General features: G+C 34.2%; 2 protein-coding genes across 2 annotated transcripts; one reads left to right on the top strand and one right to left on the bottom strand.

Annotated features, from left to right (window-relative positions):
- Window positions 1-473: 473 nt before the first annotated feature.
- Window positions 474-8,276, bottom strand: LOC103993962 (threonine dehydratase biosynthetic, chloroplastic). Its single transcript, XM_009414209.3, has 9 exons — window positions 7,716-8,276; window positions 6,813-6,992; window positions 6,428-6,697; window positions 4,922-5,128; window positions 2,931-3,179; window positions 2,779-2,852; window positions 2,468-2,585; window positions 1,088-1,222; window positions 474-841 (listed from the first exon to the last, which is right to left on the bottom strand). Exons 1-9 carry the CDS (start codon window positions 8,202-8,204, stop codon window positions 701-703), a joined length of 1,863 nt encoding a protein of 620 aa, XP_009412484.2. The 5' UTR covers window positions 8,205-8,276; the 3' UTR covers window positions 474-700.
- Window positions 8,277-15,794: 7,518 nt separating this feature from the next.
- LOC103994363 (agmatine hydroxycinnamoyltransferase 1-like) lies at window positions 15,795-17,120 on the top strand. The gene has a single exon (XM_009414687.2). The coding sequence runs from the start codon at window positions 15,795-15,797 to the stop codon at window positions 17,118-17,120; it is 1,326 nt and encodes a 441-aa protein (XP_009412962.2).
- Window positions 17,121-18,918: the final 1,798 nt, after the last annotated feature.

The following is an 18,918-nucleotide window of genomic DNA, read 5'->3' as shown; positions in this document are numbered from 1 at the left end:
CCATCCCTACGCGGCTCTCTTCCTCTGCTGGATTGATGTTTTCGGCCTTGGATCGGCCCATCGATTCTACTTGGGCTTTAGAAAGAGAGAGAGAGAGAGAGATAGAGAGAAAAAGCTAACAGCAACTAAAGCAGTAGTATCTTGTGAGGAACTCGAAACTCCGTCGGTAGTATTTTTTGTGAAGAACTCGGAAAGCAGTAGTATCTTGTGAGGAACTCGAAACTCCGTCAGTAGTATTTTGTGAGGAACTCGGAACTCCGTCATCTAACTCTTCGTACATATCGACATACCTCTCGTTCTGCGATGTCAGATAACCCGTACCGAGTCGAGCCTCTCATTCTGCAATGTCAGATATCGAGTCGAATTAATTTGGACATCACCGATTCTAGTAAACTTAGGTCAAAACAAATGTAGATTGAACTAATACTTCTTTGTCTAACTGCAACATAGCCAACATTAAATTAACCAATACGTTGGTAAAACAAAATTCATTGAAGATTCAGATGAAGACATATTTGGTGAACATGTCATCATCACCATCTATAGAACTACATCAGTTAAGGGCCAATACTTCAGGAGAAAAAAAGACCCCAATAGCTAACGATAGAAAGAACTTGAAGGGACTAGGGTTCAGCCTCAGCCTTCACTAGACTCTTCCACACTCAACAAGAAATGGCTGAGACACTCAACTTATCAATACTCACTGCATTAACAGCCGATAGGCTGCATTGTTCATCTCATATGCATACTCGTATCCGAGATTCTGTGCTCGATTCTTGAATTCTTCTGTCTCCCCCTTTGGAACTTGGATTCCAACCAACACGTTTGCACCGGTCTCACCCTACCAAATATAGAAACCCGAAGATATAAGATATGAATATAGTGTTTCCTTTCTTAGTAACTAGAGAAACAAGAAATATCCAAACCAAAAAGAAGAATCTGTTATGATCTTTAAATACACAGTTGAACCCATGTTTTTGGACAAGTCTATCTTGGAAGAGTTATACCATTGCAATGCCACAGATGTTATGCCACTATGAGATGTATAATGAAGAAAAAAAAATCCAGATGATGCGAAGTAGCATACTTGTGCTCGATAATGGAAGAGGCTGATGTTCCAACGTGGACTAAAGGAGTCCAAGAATTTCATCAGAGCACCTGGTCTCTCAGGGAAGACAAACCGGCAAAGTAATTCATCTTCAACATTTGATCGCCCTCCCATCTGAAACGAAATCAAAGTTAAAAGTGATGCATATTTATAGTAAAACAATGAATATATGCATAGGGATATAAGAGCACCTCTTACGAGATAACTTGCTAGAGATTAACAGCCAAGCTACTTAATTAGTCCCTTTCAGTATTTGTTGAGCATGGACTCTGATGTGTTGGCATTGCCCTGATACCGAATTTTGGAAACTGTTGAAACACTCTTATCTACACTCTCTTAATTAATTGACACATGACTGCCATATTTCTCATCTACACACTCATAGACCATAAAACACTCATATCTTAAGTCATTTTGCTTATCTCACACACCTTCAAAATCTCATATGCACTGCACTCATATTTTAAGGGTGATTACTTCTCTGTGCATGGAACTTAAAAGTTCCTCTCAAATGACTTAAATATGTGGCGGATGAAATTAACTGGTTTTCCAAATCAAAAGCAACAGAGTAGATTCCAAGAAAACAAAGGAAAGTGGAAGAGTGGGTAGGAAGAATGGAGAAAGGAAGGAAGAGAACCAAGGAGAAAAAAGAGGTAGAGAAGAGAGAGGGTAGGGACAAGAGAAAGAATCACTGATTACTACCAATATGGTGAATCAAACTTGCAATAGTTGATACAGAAACTGAATATGAACTTATGATTTGGAGAGGTCAGACACCAACTGCTTGTAGAGTTGAAGAAGGTTCATGACTCTCTAAATGAGGCTATTTATTTACTATGAAAAGACATGTAGATGATGTCACTTGACATTTAAAACGCATGTAGTTGTTACATGCACAAAGTAAACATACTTTTGTACATATCAAAATATACATTTGTATAGTTTTACATACACATACGAAACATGCTTTGTAAATAATAAAGACACGACACGAATCTTTTACATCTTAGGGAAATTGATATCAAATGCAGAGACTTGTTAATTTACATAACAAACAATCATGTCGAAATCACCATATGCATTTAGTGTCAGAAACAGTAACATCATATGAGAAGTTTGTCAATCAATTGCAGGCCTTAATCCCAGTATACATCTCACAAATTCGCCAAAACCATGTAGCAAGATGTTACAGTAAAGATCTGGATGAAGGCATCAGTATGGACCAGATAACAACATTTGATGGAAAATCTATTAACGTCAAAAACATGTATAAATTCACAGCAAATTTAGTTGATCAATTTCTAATCTCAAATCACATGGTAGACACGAAGTATTGGCATGACAAGGTAAGATACATACAAAGTACCGTAGATGATCCTTTGCCAAGTCATCATTGGTGAGGTTAAAAGTTTTGAGTTGAGCATGTTCCATTTGATGAACCATTGCTGCGAGTTCAGAATCAGTATGAACACCAACACTGCAGTAGAAAATTGCCAAAAAACTATGATCACCAATTGTAATGATATTATGATACCAAACAAGAGGAAGTTTAACATAGTAAAAGAAATTTCATAAAATGTGCGTAGAAAAGGGAAAATAAGTTACAATGTGTTCTTATGTGAAGTAATCAGTTACAGGTTTGTTCATACGAGCATCAATGCAGAACTTGCCTATATAGAACAAGAGCATTGTCTTTACGTGAATCAAATCTGTACTTAAATTCTGTAATATTCATAGGGCCAACCTGCAAGGTGATTTTATGAATCAGAATCCGAATCTCTATCTTGAAAGAAAAAGCCAACAAAATAAACCTCAAAAATACCAGTTTACAGAATTTCTTAAAACTCCCGCGCTCCTCTGGTAGAATAGTCGCCAGAACAGCCTCCCGTTTCCGGCCAACATCCGCAAGTTCAGTTACCAACCTCAGCCTGTCAAAGTTCATGTTTGCCCCACTAGTTATTGCGACGATTGTTTCATCTTTCAAGCCATAGTATCTGCAGTAGGCTTCAGCACCAGCTAGAGCAAGAGCACCAGCTGGTTCAAGTATGCTTCTTTTCTCCTCAAACATATCCTGAATTGAATATAGACTTTCCAAATCAAACATTAATATTCTTTAATTATAATATTACATTTTATAACACCAAAAATGTACGAAAACAATTTTCTACAAGAAGCTAATGATTCAAGAATTCAAAAAGCTCAAAACAACACTATTTTAAAATGTTATCACAGATGGAAAGCATTGTGAAACAATTATATGCATCATTTCCCAAATAAGTTACCAACAGAAGTTATTTGTCAGCCATGAACATCAAAGAGCAACTACGCCAACCACCTCGTTTTAGTCCTTTTTATGATCTATCACTATTTTGTGAACCAAAAAATACAACAAACATAGCATAACTGTCCCAGAATGTTAATCATAGAGCACTCTGCATTTAAGTAAGGTCTTTTGGACCTCTGTGTGTCTCTAAATATCATAAGATGCCTTCATCAATTCTAGCAGGCTACTGATTGACGAGAGTCGGCAGGCAAATAATAAATTATAACTAAATAGAAATGCCTTAAAACAGACTTTTAGAAAGAGCAAGAATCATGATGTTGTGACGAGAAGAAATGAGGATATAGCCAAATTATGTGTAGGAAAGATTCACCGAGTAAAGTTAAATTTTCTGAGATATATTGTTTAGTAGGAGAGGAGATACATGAATATACAAACTATAAAGCTAAAGTCGATACAATAACATAGATATCAGCATCTACAGTGTTCTGTTACAAGGTTATCCGTAATTTTGTAATCACAGTATTGTGTTTCCACAAAATAACTTGCTAAATATTTTGTACATAGACATGAGAATAAATGGAAGTCTAGTGTCACCAAAAGTCAGAACAGAAAATGGTTATATTCTCAAAATTTTAGATCACAATAATTATGGAAAATAAGGGAAATCATTTATGGTAAGTTAGACACATGAGGTGAGTCATTTTATATTAGAGATGCCAGGTACTATAGTGTTAGAGCAAGAAGACATTGCATTGTTATGGACAATAAAAGAGGAAATATGATATCACTTTGAGTTGACATTGATTTCAACCTTAATAGAACTTAATGGCAGGGGAAATCCATATGCCAGCCCCAAATAATTGGGTGAAAGACAAAATGTTCTCATTCATAATATTTTGAGCTCAATAGTAGGGATCTTACATAAACCATGACAAATCCACTTTAAAATCTCCATGGTCTGAAAGCTTCAAAGGAGTCATAATTCTTAGTATTCAAATTAATGATCTTCTATTATTGGAAATAGAAATTGCATCACCTCCAATTAATATTCAAATCCCCTATGCTTCTATAAAAATTGTTGTATGCAAATTAAAGAAATGATTGGATGAAATAAAAGATTATAGCATTCTTAAATGTTCTTTTCTAAGACAATACAAGTGTCTGTGTTTGACAAAAGATACATATATACAGAGCATGTGATTATCTACAAACAAACATGTCAAACCCTTGAATTACAATACTTCAATACAGAGCCTTCCACCTGTTAAGAAGACATCAAAGAAATTTCATGGCTTTTTGTAATAGAAGGTTACATGATTCATCTCTCCTTATTGGTTTATTTAATTATTGTTAGTTGCATATCACATTAACATCACAATAATTATGCTAGAAGGACTCGTAACTACAGCTGGTATATGCCCTTTCATGGGCTGACTCAGATATCATTGGGAGGAAATCATGTGTAACATTAGCCTCAGTTTAAGTAAAACAACAAACCACATAGAAAAGGACAATGGATATAATTTCACCTTTATAGATGCACAAATAGCATCACGACTAACAAGAACCACTCCGTCGACAAGTTCCCTGCAGAGGCAAAATGTCTCTTCCCCAACCACTTTTACAGCCACACCATCCGCAAATCCTCCCACTTGTTCTAGCATAATCCTCTGCCCATGATACAGAGACAATGCCATTGCATTTGCATCAGAGGGTTCTACTCCAATGACCTTTACCTGTAGAGAATGATTGACTGAGTGAACAGCTTACCAGAAGGATCACTGATTGGAATCAGAGAGCTCTTTAAGTCACTAATTTTATTTTGTTTTTGCTAATGGTGCATTTTGAAATGCAGTAAAAAAAGTGTAGATTCAACAGATACAATAAATTGAATTTACAGCACTTAAACAACAATACACATTTATACCTATCAAAATGCATCTTAAGAAATATATCACATTCAAACTGATATTGATGTCCATTTAACTTAAGAACCTAAGTTTCATGCAGTTGCATGGCTTACACAAAGAAATTTTACAATTTTATTACAGGACTTCTCATGCAAAAAAAGTTGCTTGGTAACTCAATTTGGAAGGGATAATTAGGAAAGCAAAAAAGAAATAGATCATGAAGCAATATAATACTAGTTTCGGGGTGTTCTTTTATAAAGTTGTCATCCTTGTATACAGAAATGACAAGGGACAACCAGAGTATGAGCTATAAATGTTATTTTACATAAAAGGTTCATCAGAAACACATAAACATCCCCAAATGCTTCTGATCAGTAATCATGAGTTACAATAACATATCATCCAATAAGGAGATCTATTGAGCTCCACAACCAAGAATGATCTGGTGCAAATATATACATATATATATATATATATATATATATATATATATATATGCAAGAATTGAAATATCGTATCATATCAGAGTTTCAAGATTCGCTTGGTACAGTACGGTACTGTATACCGAACGATATACCGTTCGGTATATATATATATATATATATATATATATATATATATATATATATAAGTAAAAAAAATTTCGACGATGTCACATATATATATATATGTATGTATATACATATATACATACATATACATATATATATATATATATATATATATATATATATATATATATATATATACATATATATATATATATAATCTTTTATTTATATATAAGTAAAAAAAAATGTGCGACGTCATAGAAAACGGAGACGACGTCACCTTTATATATATATATATGTATGTATATATATATATATATATATATGTATGTATATGTATGTATATATATGTATGTATATGTATATATATATATATATATATGTATATGTATGTATATATATATGTATATGTATGTATATATATATATGTATATATATATATATATATATATATATATATATATGATGCTAAAAGGAAAATTACATCTTTAATTGTTAACCACCAATAAGTGCTTCCAATAAACTTGGGGCAAAATGAAATGAAGGATAAGAGCAGATACTGCCATGAACAAACCTCTGGGCGAACCCGTTTTACATAAGCAGCAATCCCTGCTATTAAGCCACCACCTCCAACTGGTACAAAGATTGCATGCAATGGACCACTCAGCTGGCGAATAATTTCCATACCAATAGTTCCTTGACCTGTAATAACATCTGGATGATCAAAAGGTGGCACAAATGTGCGACCCTCCTGCTCTCCACATTGCTTAGCGTATGACTGTGCTTCATCATATGAGTCCCCCTTAAGGATAACTGTCGCACCTAACCTCTCAACCGATCGCCACTGAAATTATATTGTCAAGGTAAGAAAACAAGGTAATGAGCGCATAAAGCATGATTCTTTTTTCTTAACTGAATAAACATTGTCAAAAAAGTGATTGTTTCAGACACTTAGGAACCTTAATTTCTGGTGTTGTCACTGGCATTACAATCACTGCATCACAACCTAGCCTCTGAGCAGCTAAAGCAACTCCTTGGGCATGGTTTCCAGCAGATGAGCATATAACACCCCTGTCCAACTGTTCCTTTGTAAGCTTAGCCATCATATTGTAAGCTCCTCGCAACTTGAAGGAGAACACCTGCATACTAGATCACTAATAGTCACTAGCAAGAAACTAAAATATTGATTACATATCATCACAAATACATCAAACTAACCAAAAAACAAACAAAGTGTATAATTCGAATCTTTCGAAGGTTGATTTAGATTTTGAAAACGGGCAACTGAAAATTTTTTGCATGATATGATGCAGGTTTATTCGGATAGAGCTTAACTCATGTATCTTTAGCAGCAGTAATTGCAATGTCGTCTTCCTTGTAGTGTGCATGCATCAATTTCACTATGTAATAATTTGGCAATCACTGTCAGTAGAGATTTGTTAAGTTAGCTCTTTTAATTGCTCCCTATCCCTGTATTTAGTTTCTTTCTTAGAAATGAAAAATAGACTTTTTTGGCGTTTGCTGGAAAAAGGAAGAGTAGAGTTCTTTTGCATCATATAACAATGCGTTACTAGTTAATGTGAAACTAAAAGAGTTACATTATCTAGTGAAAAAAACAAGAAACATTTCTTCTCTGAATTTTTCCCACAAAAAAGAGCTATAGGTGCAAAAATTAACTTGATATATGTGCCCTTAGACGAAACGTATGTCGCACGATTTCCCAAACCCGCACAAGGGGAGGAATGTTGAAGACTTCAATGCATTAACCACAATAACAGCGCAAATGCAAGACATAAAATGGAAAAGCAAGCATCTCTTTAAGAAATTTTGATCAAATAAAATAAGATTTCCACGACAATTACCGGTTGCAAGTCCTCTCTCTTTAGCCAGAGATCGACCCCAAGCCTCGCCGACAGCTTCGGCGCTAGCTGCAGCGGCGACTCAATCGCCACATCATAAACCCGCGACGAAAGAATGTTGGTCAGGTACTCCATCGGATTCAAAGCCCCGTTTTGAACTTCGTCGGCCGCCTCCGCCGGTGACGGCCTGGTCTTCTCCGAGATGCCTCCGAGATAACCGCTTTCGTACTGCAGCGAATCCACTGAGACCCTCTTGAGCATCAAGGTGGTGGAAGTGGGGGCGGCCGTCAGGGCCGCGGGAGAGAATGAGGAGGAGGATACAGCGGCGGGAGCCAGGAGAGGGCCTGTTCGACCGCCGGCGAGGGGCTTCGGGGACTGGTAGTGGAGGCGGAAGGATGTGTCACGGGGAGCAATACTGTCCGGGGCCCGCTGCCGGACCGGCGGCAGGTGAGAAGGGCGGGCGAGGGCGAGGGCGAGGGAGGCCATGGGCATGGGGTGCGGGTGGCGGGCGGAGCGTTTGGGTTGGGGCGCACCTCATAGACGTTTCATTCGATCACGTTTTTGGGGGATTTAATTGCAGGAAGTTTCTCATCTTTTTCTTTTTGAGAACATCCTCTTCCGGATGGAGACATAAATACATCCTACATGGGCCACAACTGCCTTCGATCCAATGGAGAAGAAGGTACAATAATATGTAACCAAAATGGGTGGAATTAGTACTGCGCAATTTGATTCAACCCATGGCGGAAAGGATCCGCTGCAAAATCCATTTGGAAAAGTCATCTTGCATCTCCAAAAGATGGATGATAAGATCTGTGTCGAGCGGATGTAGACATCTGGTGTCAAACCCGTCAACCTTGGCGACGTTGACTTCAAAGCTGTCCCACTACTAAGTCGCATGTTTTAAGTATGTTAGAAAAGTGTTTTCTAAAGTCAAAGTGTTTGTATGTTAAATGGAGAGAAAAGGTAAAGGTATGAAGTCGATTACAGGCTCTAAAAGACTCTTATCTCAATTATATAGTTATATAGTTGGAGATATTGGAGTTCAATTAAAGTGTTTTGATACAGTCAAAAAAGCTCACATGCATATAGAAAATATAATAGGGTTGCTAATTGGATAGCAATTTTTTTGTCTTCTACTTCCTCATGGCACCTCCAGAATTTTGCAGTCATGATGGATCCCACGGATGAATTGACTTGCTAAGCATCGTCTACCCCTCTATACGCGGTCTAACCTAGCGATTAAGCTTGGTGTGACCCAATGATCATGTTTGACTCGGTGCAACGATGACAAAAAAATATGAGACCGCGCATGATGTACCCATGAGATCAGGCGCGGGCTAACTCAATACTCGTAACGGGGCAAAATCATACAACCAAACGTAGCTCATCGATTAGGTATTGCTCAGCCCAACAATTATGCTTCGTTCAACCCATCGATCTGCTTATTGATAATTATGTATGTTATTTAAATGTATTATATATATGATAAATATATAATATTATATGTGAGAATACTTATCATTTATGTATATTTAGACTATGCATGAATATGTACATTGCCTTCTAAAGATTAATTAGATATTGATAATTATATATGCTATCTTGATTTGTTGAAGGTGAGAGTGGAGAGCTCGAAGCTCATCAAGCTTTTCCCAATCTACATGATAATTTAATATTAATATTAAAATAAGTTAGACTCTAATCTATATAATAATCAAAATGATATCTCGGATGTCGTAAAATAATGTACCATGAATCTAAGAAAGAAGCTAGACTTTATCAAATGACGTTGAAAGCAATGGCAAGATAAAAAAATATGAAAGTCTTGGAATGGCAGTGTAAGAATAAGCTATGGAACAAACAAGCAAGGAACAAACAAAGCAAGTGCTAACGTGAGCTCGGGTTGAGGGCTTTCAACTCTTCGTTCTTTCTTTCCCGTTTACTTTAGCCTTAACCACGTAGTGTTTGCCTTTCTTTCTATGAGCTTTAACCCCATTCCATGGGCTAAAATTTAGCTGTCGTTCGTATAGATAAGTAAGGGCTTTCAAACGAATAAATAAGTTGTTTGATTATATGATCATATCTAATTAAGATATATTATGGATATGATTGAATTTTGATTATAGTTATAGATTGGAACTCCAATTATGATAGGATTTCTCTGGATATAACCTTGATGGGAGGGACTCTCCTAATTATTTATCCTACATCCTCTTCTCTCACCTATAAAGAGACAAGAACTCATTAACCACACAATACATAATACACAATACATAATAATTAAATACGCATATATACGAATATGCGGATACACAAATGTATAAATATATGACATGATTAAGATATTATAGATTTTCTCTATCTCCCTTTAGTCACGTGAACTAATTAATAAGAGATTATAGATCTTCTCTCATATCTCATTTGTCCTTGAAATTTATCGTTCATAGTGGTCATGTGTAAGATAAGAATAGAGGAGGAGGCGAGTCTAATTCTCCTTATAGATCAACATCACTACATATTTCGGATCTAACGATCATGTACTTACATATCAGATGAAGGCTTTCTGAGCAGCATCGAAAGGTACACATCGTAAAATTAAAGATCTATTGTTATTTGATTTTAGTTTTTAGCATTAAAGATTTTTTATAAAATAATAACATATTATGATTTTTGTGTCTTACAATTGGTATCAGAACCATGGTTTTGAAATAAAATATTTTAGATTTATTTGTTAGCACATTTTGCTCATGAAAAGGTATTAATCGATTTTTATTTATGATGCATGAACGATTCGTCGGTATTGCTGATCTGCTTTTTTATCCAATCCATCATATTCCTTGCTTGCAAGCAATGTAAGGTTCATCGTGCCTAATCGATAAACCATTGTCGATAGCAAGTTATTGATAATAGTATCATTGAGGATGGCAGCCTCTAGTGGTTACTCGCCCAGGTAGCGATTGCATAGTGCCATTGCTCGTGATGACTATGGTGGCTACGCAACGCCATTGTGTGCAGTGGTTATAGTAACGCTAGTGCAATAGCATTTGCTGGCCATAGGTTGAGCGCAGGAAACAACCGCGCCTCATAAAGTGGTCGTGGATGACGGTTGCAGCGCCTCCCACAAAGGTCGTAGATGACGGTTGCTGCGGCTCGCATAGGCAACGACCATGCATGATGGCAATTGTGCCTCCTATAGAGGCCATAGATGGTGACGCCTTACGCAAGCAACAATCGCACATGGTGACGGTCAAACCCCATGGTCGTGCCTCACGCAATGGTATAGAAAGGGAGAGAACTAGGTTTTTTTTACTAAAGGTATAGTTTTACCTCTCATAAATAAGATAATTTCAATCTATGTTCATATATTTACTTTTCCATTATACCCTTAAGAATTATTTTTTATTGTATATCCTAAGTCAAAATTATAGTTTTACCCTTTAGAATTAATTTTTTATTTATATCCTCAATTATAAAGTTGACTAATTTGATTTATTTTAATCAAATACTTTGATTATAACTGTATTTTTATTACTTAATTAAATTTAGATTTATATTTGATCAATTAATAAATATAAGAAAAATTAATTTTTAATCAATCTTTGATTTTGATCGATTTTAATTTTTGACTGACATAATTAGGTTGATATTTAGCCCAATTTGAGAGTGTCTAATTAAATATAATTGATTAGTATATGAGTTCTATGTGAAATTAAAAAAATTATAAATTATGATTTCCTTTAATAGTTTTCTCATATTGCTTATTGATTTACATTTTGTATATGATAAATAAAAAACTAATTATTATTCTTGATATTTATTAAGTTATTCACATGTATAAGTTTGAAATTATGAAATAATATTTATTTTCATATAAAAGCATGATTTATGTTTCATCACGATTATAATTTTCATGTGAGTTTTTTCTTTATGTTGATTAATGTTCAATTGTTATTATGATTACTCTTTTATTATTAAATTATTTTGGGATAAATTAGATTAAAATTTTTTTATGAATATTATTTGTAACTTATATGTCTAAGTTTTATCTGATCGGTAGCTATTGAATTGACCTAAGATGATAGACTTATGGGATATAATTTACAATAAATATCTGATTATTTATAGAATATTTTAAATTATTTTTTATATTATTGTATTAGTCTTGTAGTTACCAAAGTAGCCTAGACTAATAACTTATAATATTACATTAAGAAATTAATCCTAAATGATATTGAAAAAATAATATTCACATGGCACACATAATTAAAAATTTTAGATAATCTTAAAAAAGAATATATTTCGAATAATTATGTGATAGGTAAAATGATGTTATTTTGTATATCCTTGCAATTTAGAGTTATATATCCAAATATAGTAATATTATTTCATGAGGATGGTATCAGTCTTCCGTAAATAAATTTGTGTGAACAATAGAGATGTTAATATTTTATCCAAAGGTGAAATAAAGATAATATCAATAGTTCAAAATTTATTTAAAATTTTAAAAAATTAATATTATATTATAATGGTACTTCTTTCATTGTATTTTGATAAATGTTCATATATTTTTTTGTATTAAATTGTTATAAATAGCTTAAGAATATACAATTTACATTTTAGACCTTGATTAAATTAGTTAAAAAGATTATAAACTTAATTGCTAAAGGTTTTGTAAAATAAATAATTGTGATAACTGATTGAGAAAGATCTAAATGATTCAGTTTTATGATAATTGTTAATAATATTTAGATTTCGTTATAGTTTACAATTAACATACTAAAATATTTAAAAATAAATTTAAATTTATTGACAAGTCATTAACTAACATCTTAATGAAAGAACTGACTGAAATTAAATATAATAGTATTTGAGTAATTTAATATTATATCCTTAATATTGGTGACAAAACTGTAAGCTCAAGAACATTGAGAATGAATATAGTTGAGTACTTTCTCATATGATTTATTCTTAATTCTATTTTTTTTTCTTTGTTTGGCTTATTTTAAATTCACTATATTAAAATAAGATTAAAAAAATATCCATAATATTTTAGATGTAACAAAAAAAAAAGCATAAATCACCTTAATTTATAAATACTATATAAACTCATAAAAAGAAAATTTTCATAGTAAAATGTTACTTTTGTGGTAAGGAAGGTCATGTGAAAATGAACTATAAGGTTTGATTTGAATGGAAGAGTATTTATAAATCAAATATTTATATGTTTCAAATTAAATATTACAGAAATCATTTTATGATAGTTGATGGATTAATTTTGACACTTAAATATATATTATCAATAATAGAGATCTATTTTAATATGAAAACCAAAATAAAATAAAATATTCATCATTACAAGGAATAATCTTAAAACGAAAGCGATAGTGGTCGGTACTTATCGCGTATGCCTAGAGATGATTTAATTAATGGATCTTGAGGATAAATGCTATGTTTTTACAATTCTAGAAATTTATGTTCTTTATCTATAATTATCAAGATATTGTTTTTGTCTTGTGGTCATAAACTTAATATGTTTCAATAAAAGTTAACCCTTGAATTATGTATGATAGTCTATATAGAATTAATATCACTCCATGAGAGATACATTTTTATTATTTTTATAGATAATCTATTGAAATATATCTAATTGTCTCAGGCTATTAACATTTTTAATGTACATAAATGAAGTCAAAAGGAAATTAGATAGAAATGTTAAAATTATCAAATTTGACGAGGGTGATAAATTTTATAACAGTTACGATCAACCCAATCATAATTTTAATTTTTTTGCTAGATTTATGAAAGAGTAGAATATTTATGCTTAGTATAATTTACCATATATGTGCAGAATAAAATTTTTAAAAAGTAAAATCGTACTCTTATGGATATGGTTAAGAGCATGATGCATTATTATTCTATTCTCAAATCAATGTAAGCAAAAGCTCAAATAAGAATGATTATGTATATTTTAAATAAGATTCCTAGTAAGTCAATTTCATCAACTTTTTTTGAGTTATTAACTAATAGGAAATCTAACTTAAGATATTTATATATTTAGGATTATCTTATAGAAATAAGAGTCTTCAATTCAAACGAAAAAAAAAGATTCAATGATTATTTTTAAGTATTTTATTATTCATTAAGAAAAATTTAAAGAGGTATATATTTTATTATCATAATCATAGTACGGGAATGGTTGAATCTGATAATACAATATTTCTAGAAAATAGCGAATCAAGTACAAGGATAGTCATGCTTGATCACATGAGTTAAAGCCATACCTGACCATATAGGCTAGGTCATGGTTAACCACATAGGTTAAGCCATACCTAGTCACATGGGCTAGGTTATGTTTGTAAATTATTATAAAATAATAATTAATCTCAAATTTATTTATTTTTATAAATTAACTAATATAAATTCATGATTTTAAATTTAAAACTAATAAATCATAAAAAATCATATATAATTCCTTGAAAAAAAAAATATCTAATTGTTAAGGGAAGAAGTTATTAACATTCTGGTTAGCCCAATGTGGTTAGGACTCGTGTATGTAGGATTGTTCGAGGTGCCTCTGAGGTAGAAATGTATGAGATACCATTTACATAAAAACCGAGGTCGGGAGAGATTTCTTGATCAGGTTCCTTTGACGCAAGTTAGTAACCCGAGGTAGATGAATGTGGACATGAGTGGCTAAAAAGTGATCCCCTTTTCATTATATTGAAAATGAGATTTATACCTAGTTATAAATGGATAAAATATTTTATGAAATATTTTGGAAAGAGACAACCTCTAACAACCTCTCCTTGATATTTTATCTACATGGGCGACAAGGGGGGATAGCCTACAACCCTCTACCTTAGACCCTTGCCCAAATGAGTAGACAAGTAAATGATGCCCTTAGTCTTCTCGTTCTAGCTTCGGCACCACGATTGGCTATTGATATTATTCCTATCACTAATTAAATAAATTAAAATTATTATCAGATTAATTAATCATTCTAATATCATAATTCAATTATTATTATTTATTAATCATAAATTTAAAAATTTAAGATATTATTAAAAAGGACGCAAGTACTTTTCAATACTTTAACACGGATGATGCAAATACTTCTCAACTAAAGGCAACAATTACACGCCTGTTAAAAAAAGATACAATTAATTTATATTATTCTAAATATCTTTTGTATGTCTTTATTTTATATCAATATATTATCGGTCAACTAGATAATTAAATCCTTAAATTACTTTCACCTCTTTCATAATTTAGCAACGAAGAAGATAATCTTGATTTGGGAATGCAACATAATGGTATTATTTTGTCACAAGTGTGTCATCTTCAACAATATTATCTATTCCAAAAGCCAAAAATCCATCTTAACATTACGATATATGAAATTTATGATATTTGAACTTTAACAAAATAAAAATAGAATTCTTTTTTTACTTTAAATTTATTTTTTATGACTAAACCAATTGAATTAATTCACTATGATGCTTACTTAATGGGGGGGGGGGGATTGTTGAACTACAAACTATGATAGTAATCATTTGTAAATTTACTTACTTAAAATATTCTTTTATAGGTTGATACATAAAATATTAAGATTAATTGTCATGTGGTGAGAGAAAAGATTCAATCAAATCAATACCGTCTTCACTTAGTCACACACTCAAAGTAAATGTAATTTTACTAAACTATTTGGAAAGACACTCCTTATTGTTATCTATGCAAGTTGGGCATCTTAAATACTTGTGCTCCAACTTGAGAGAGTATCGATGACGGTATTCTATTTACTAAAATCCGATAAATTAAAAGAATGCTTCAATTAAATCGACAAATTACATGATTTAGATTTTACATTATGTAAATATATGGTGTGAAAACAAAAACAAAAACGATGAACATGTAAAAATTAGAAAGCATTTCATGTAGATTTATTTTGACTACGTACATGTAACAGTGTATTCCCCTTCAACGCTTAATGGAAAAAGTACAAGTACGACGAAAGGAAATCATGAAGCTCAACTCTTTTGTGGTCTTCCGACACCGCAAGCTCATCTTCAAGCTGCAGCCATGACGGAACAGATCACAGCCTGGAAGCTGAGAGTGGAGAGCTCGAAGATCGTCAAGCCTTCGTACGAAGGGGAACAGCCTTGCGCCGATGTCTGCATTCCCCTCAGTGTCTTCGATAAGGTCAGTTACGACGTCCACGTGGCCGTCGTCTACGCGTTCCGGCCGCCGACGCCGTCGAACTCCGACATCGAGAAGGGCCTCGCCAAGGCGCTGTCCGAGTACCGGGAATGGGCTGGCCGGCTGGGCGAAGACTCCCGGGGTGAGCCCGTCATCCTGCTCAATGACGCCGGGAGTCGGCTCGTCGAGGTGTCGTCGGACGACGTGCTCGGCCGGACCGTCCTTCTCGGGCCGTCGCCGGCCTTGGTCCCGCTGAGTCCGATCATCAAAGGCATGGAGGAGCTGTTGCAGGTGCAGCTGACGAGGTTCGCGTGTGGAACACTGACGGTGGGCATCACGTCGCATCACCTGATCGCCGATGGCCACGCCGCCAGCAACTTCCTCGTGTCATGGGGCAAGGCCACACGGGGCCTTCCGATGGATCCCCGGTCATTGCATGACCGCGGCGCCTTCATCCCCCGCAACCCACCTTGCGTCGAGTACGAGCACCGTGGGGTGGAGTTCAACCCCAAGAAGGCGTCCGACACCGAGAACGTCCCTCTGACGGCCGACATAGTCATCCACAAGGCGCACTTCACCAGAGAATTCCTGGAGAGTCTCAAGGCCATGGCCTCGCTCGGGGCCGAACGGCGCTACAACACGTTCGAGAGCTTGATGGCGCACTTATGGCGAGCGGTGAGCAAGGCTCGCGGGCTGGACGAGCACATCACCAGCCACGTCCGCATCTCCGTGGATGGCCGCGCTAGGCTGAGGCCCAGCGTGCCGGGCGAATACTTCGGCAACCTGGTGCTGTGGGCGTTTCCCCGCGCGAAGGTGGGGGACCTCGTCAACAAGCCACTGCAGTTCACGGCGGCGCTCGTCCGCGAGTGCATCACGAGGTTGGACGACAGATATTTCAGATCGTTCATAGATTTCGCGAGCTCGGAGAAGGTGACGGAGGAGGGCCTGGAGGCGACGGCCGAGGTGCACGAGAGGGTGATGAGCCCAAACTTGGAGGTGCACAGCTGGTTGAGGTTCCCGTTCCGTGACGTCGATTTTGGCGGTGGGAATCCCTTCTTGTTCATGCCAACCTACACTCGCGAGGAGGGGATGCTGGTCTTAATGCCATCCGCCATTGGAGACGGAAGCATCGAGGTTTACGTGTCTTTGTTAAGACACAACGTGGCCGCATTCAAGCAGCTGTGTTATCTGTTAAAAGCAAATTTGTAATTTGCATGCGCAGTTTTGAGGGCATTTGCGATACGTCGCTACGCCTAAAATTGAATATTAATGGGAGGAAAAATCTATATTTTAGATATGCAAAATTTCTTTAAAAAACCGCTCAATGTGAAAGGAAGAACTGTATCAAAAACTCAATTTCTTTTCAATTCGATGCAATATTCATTTATTCAATAAAATTTCTTATTGAATGTGACAAAACTCAATCCCCATAATGCTTGTATATATTATTAATCTAATTTTCATTATTTATAGGTCAATATTATAATTATTGAAATAGTCCTTTGTTCCAACTAATGTGGGACAAATTATTTTATTAGTGCTCCCTCCATGCCAAGGTTTATTTACGCACGATTTTGTCCTTCTAAAACATGTGAGCTCTAAAAAATACAATTAAGGCCAAAGGAGACTCGACGAACTTACGAGCCTTCTATTCCTATACTCGTGGGATTAAATGACTTTATCATATATAACGATCCATCTCAAGATTCATAATAAGAACAAGAAAGAATGGATACTAGTACACTAAAAATAATACAAGCATAACATCAAGAGGGATGTCAGTAATTATTAATACTATATATATATAAAGAAAATTAGATTATCGTAAGGTTCTGAATTCAAATTTCTGGTTTCATTGTTTATTTTTGTTAAAAAAAAATATATTAACACTTAGGCTAATCGTTTTTTTCCCCTTCATCTCGAACTACAAATCATATTATTTCATCCATTGATTTATGATCCAAAATAAGCTTCTGTTCAGGTTAGAAAAACATACAAATAACTTATATTGGTTCAGATTTGACCATGAGATTATTCTAAATATCCTTTGTCGGTCAACATAATTAAATCCTCTTCAGTAATGAAGAAGATAACCTTCCAACGTAGCATAATGGTACTATTTGTCACAAATGAGTCATCTCTAACATTATCATCGATTCCAAAAGCCAATAATACATCTTAACAATCACATAGACATCTTAGTCACACATCTATATATCCTTTGAGACATAAAAATTAGTTTGTGAAATTTTGATTTGCTCTAGTAAAATTTATGATATTTATTTAGCCTTTAGCCAAATAAAAATAGACTTTGTTTTACTTTAAATTTATTTTTTATGACAAAAACAATTGAATTAATTCACTATGATATTTGATGAATTTTACTAATTTTTTCCTCAATCAAATATAATTTTTACTCTCGTGGATGATTTTTGTATGAACACATGAATAACTCTCATGAGTTTTAAATTAGGCTTCTTTTTTTTTACAAATGATGATCTAAACTAATTGGGTATTGCAATGCTTATTGGGGGGTTATTGTGTATTTTAATATGTTACTATTATGTGAAAAATATTAAAGCTAAAATATAAAATTAAATAATAATATATCTAAATTTATAATGTATACTTTTTTTATGTTTCATAGAAAATCTTTATTTAACATGTAAGCACATCGTTATCAAATTCGAAAGACATAGTAATGTCAATCTGTAAGGAAAATTAGACTTGTCTTCTCCTTTCTTCTTATCTTTCATAGGATTGTTTTGATCAATAGATTTAAGGATAAAATAGAGAATATCTATAGTATTTTATTGACTAGTTAACATGATTAAGAGGAGATATAAGAAGATTTATAATCTCTCAATCATGTCATATATCTACATATTCATATATCAATGTATCCACGTATCTGTGTATCTAGTTATTTGTACCTTATGTATATAGTTCTTAGGAGGTATTGCCTATTGATAAGTAGTAGCAAAGGGTCTAAGATAAATAATTAGGA

Source organism: Musa acuminata, chromosome BXJ1-8 (genome assembly GCF_036884655.1).
Source record: "Musa acuminata AAA Group cultivar baxijiao chromosome BXJ1-8, Cavendish_Baxijiao_AAA, whole genome shotgun sequence".
In the NCBI taxonomy this organism is placed as follows: domain Eukaryota; kingdom Viridiplantae; phylum Streptophyta; class Magnoliopsida; order Zingiberales; family Musaceae; genus Musa; species Musa acuminata.
This window is presented reverse-complemented; position numbering and strand designations above follow the sequence as displayed.

Coding starts and splice junctions, on each gene's coding strand:
- LOC103994363 (XM_009414687.2), top strand. CDS start 15,795: ATGACGGAACAGATCACAGCCTGGAAGCTGAGAGTGGAGAGCTCGAAG.
- LOC103993962 (XM_009414209.3), bottom strand. CDS start 8,204: ATGCCCATGGCCTCCCTCGCCCTCGCCCTCGCCCGCCCTTCTCACCTG. Junction 6,698..6,812: donor TGACAACACCAGAAATTAAG/GTTCCTAAGTGT, acceptor ATATAATTTCAG/TGGCGATCGGTTGAGAGGTT. Junction 3,180..4,921: donor CTATTTGTGCATCTATAAAG/GTGAAATTATAT, acceptor TATTCAATTCAG/GATATGTTTGAGGAGAAAAG.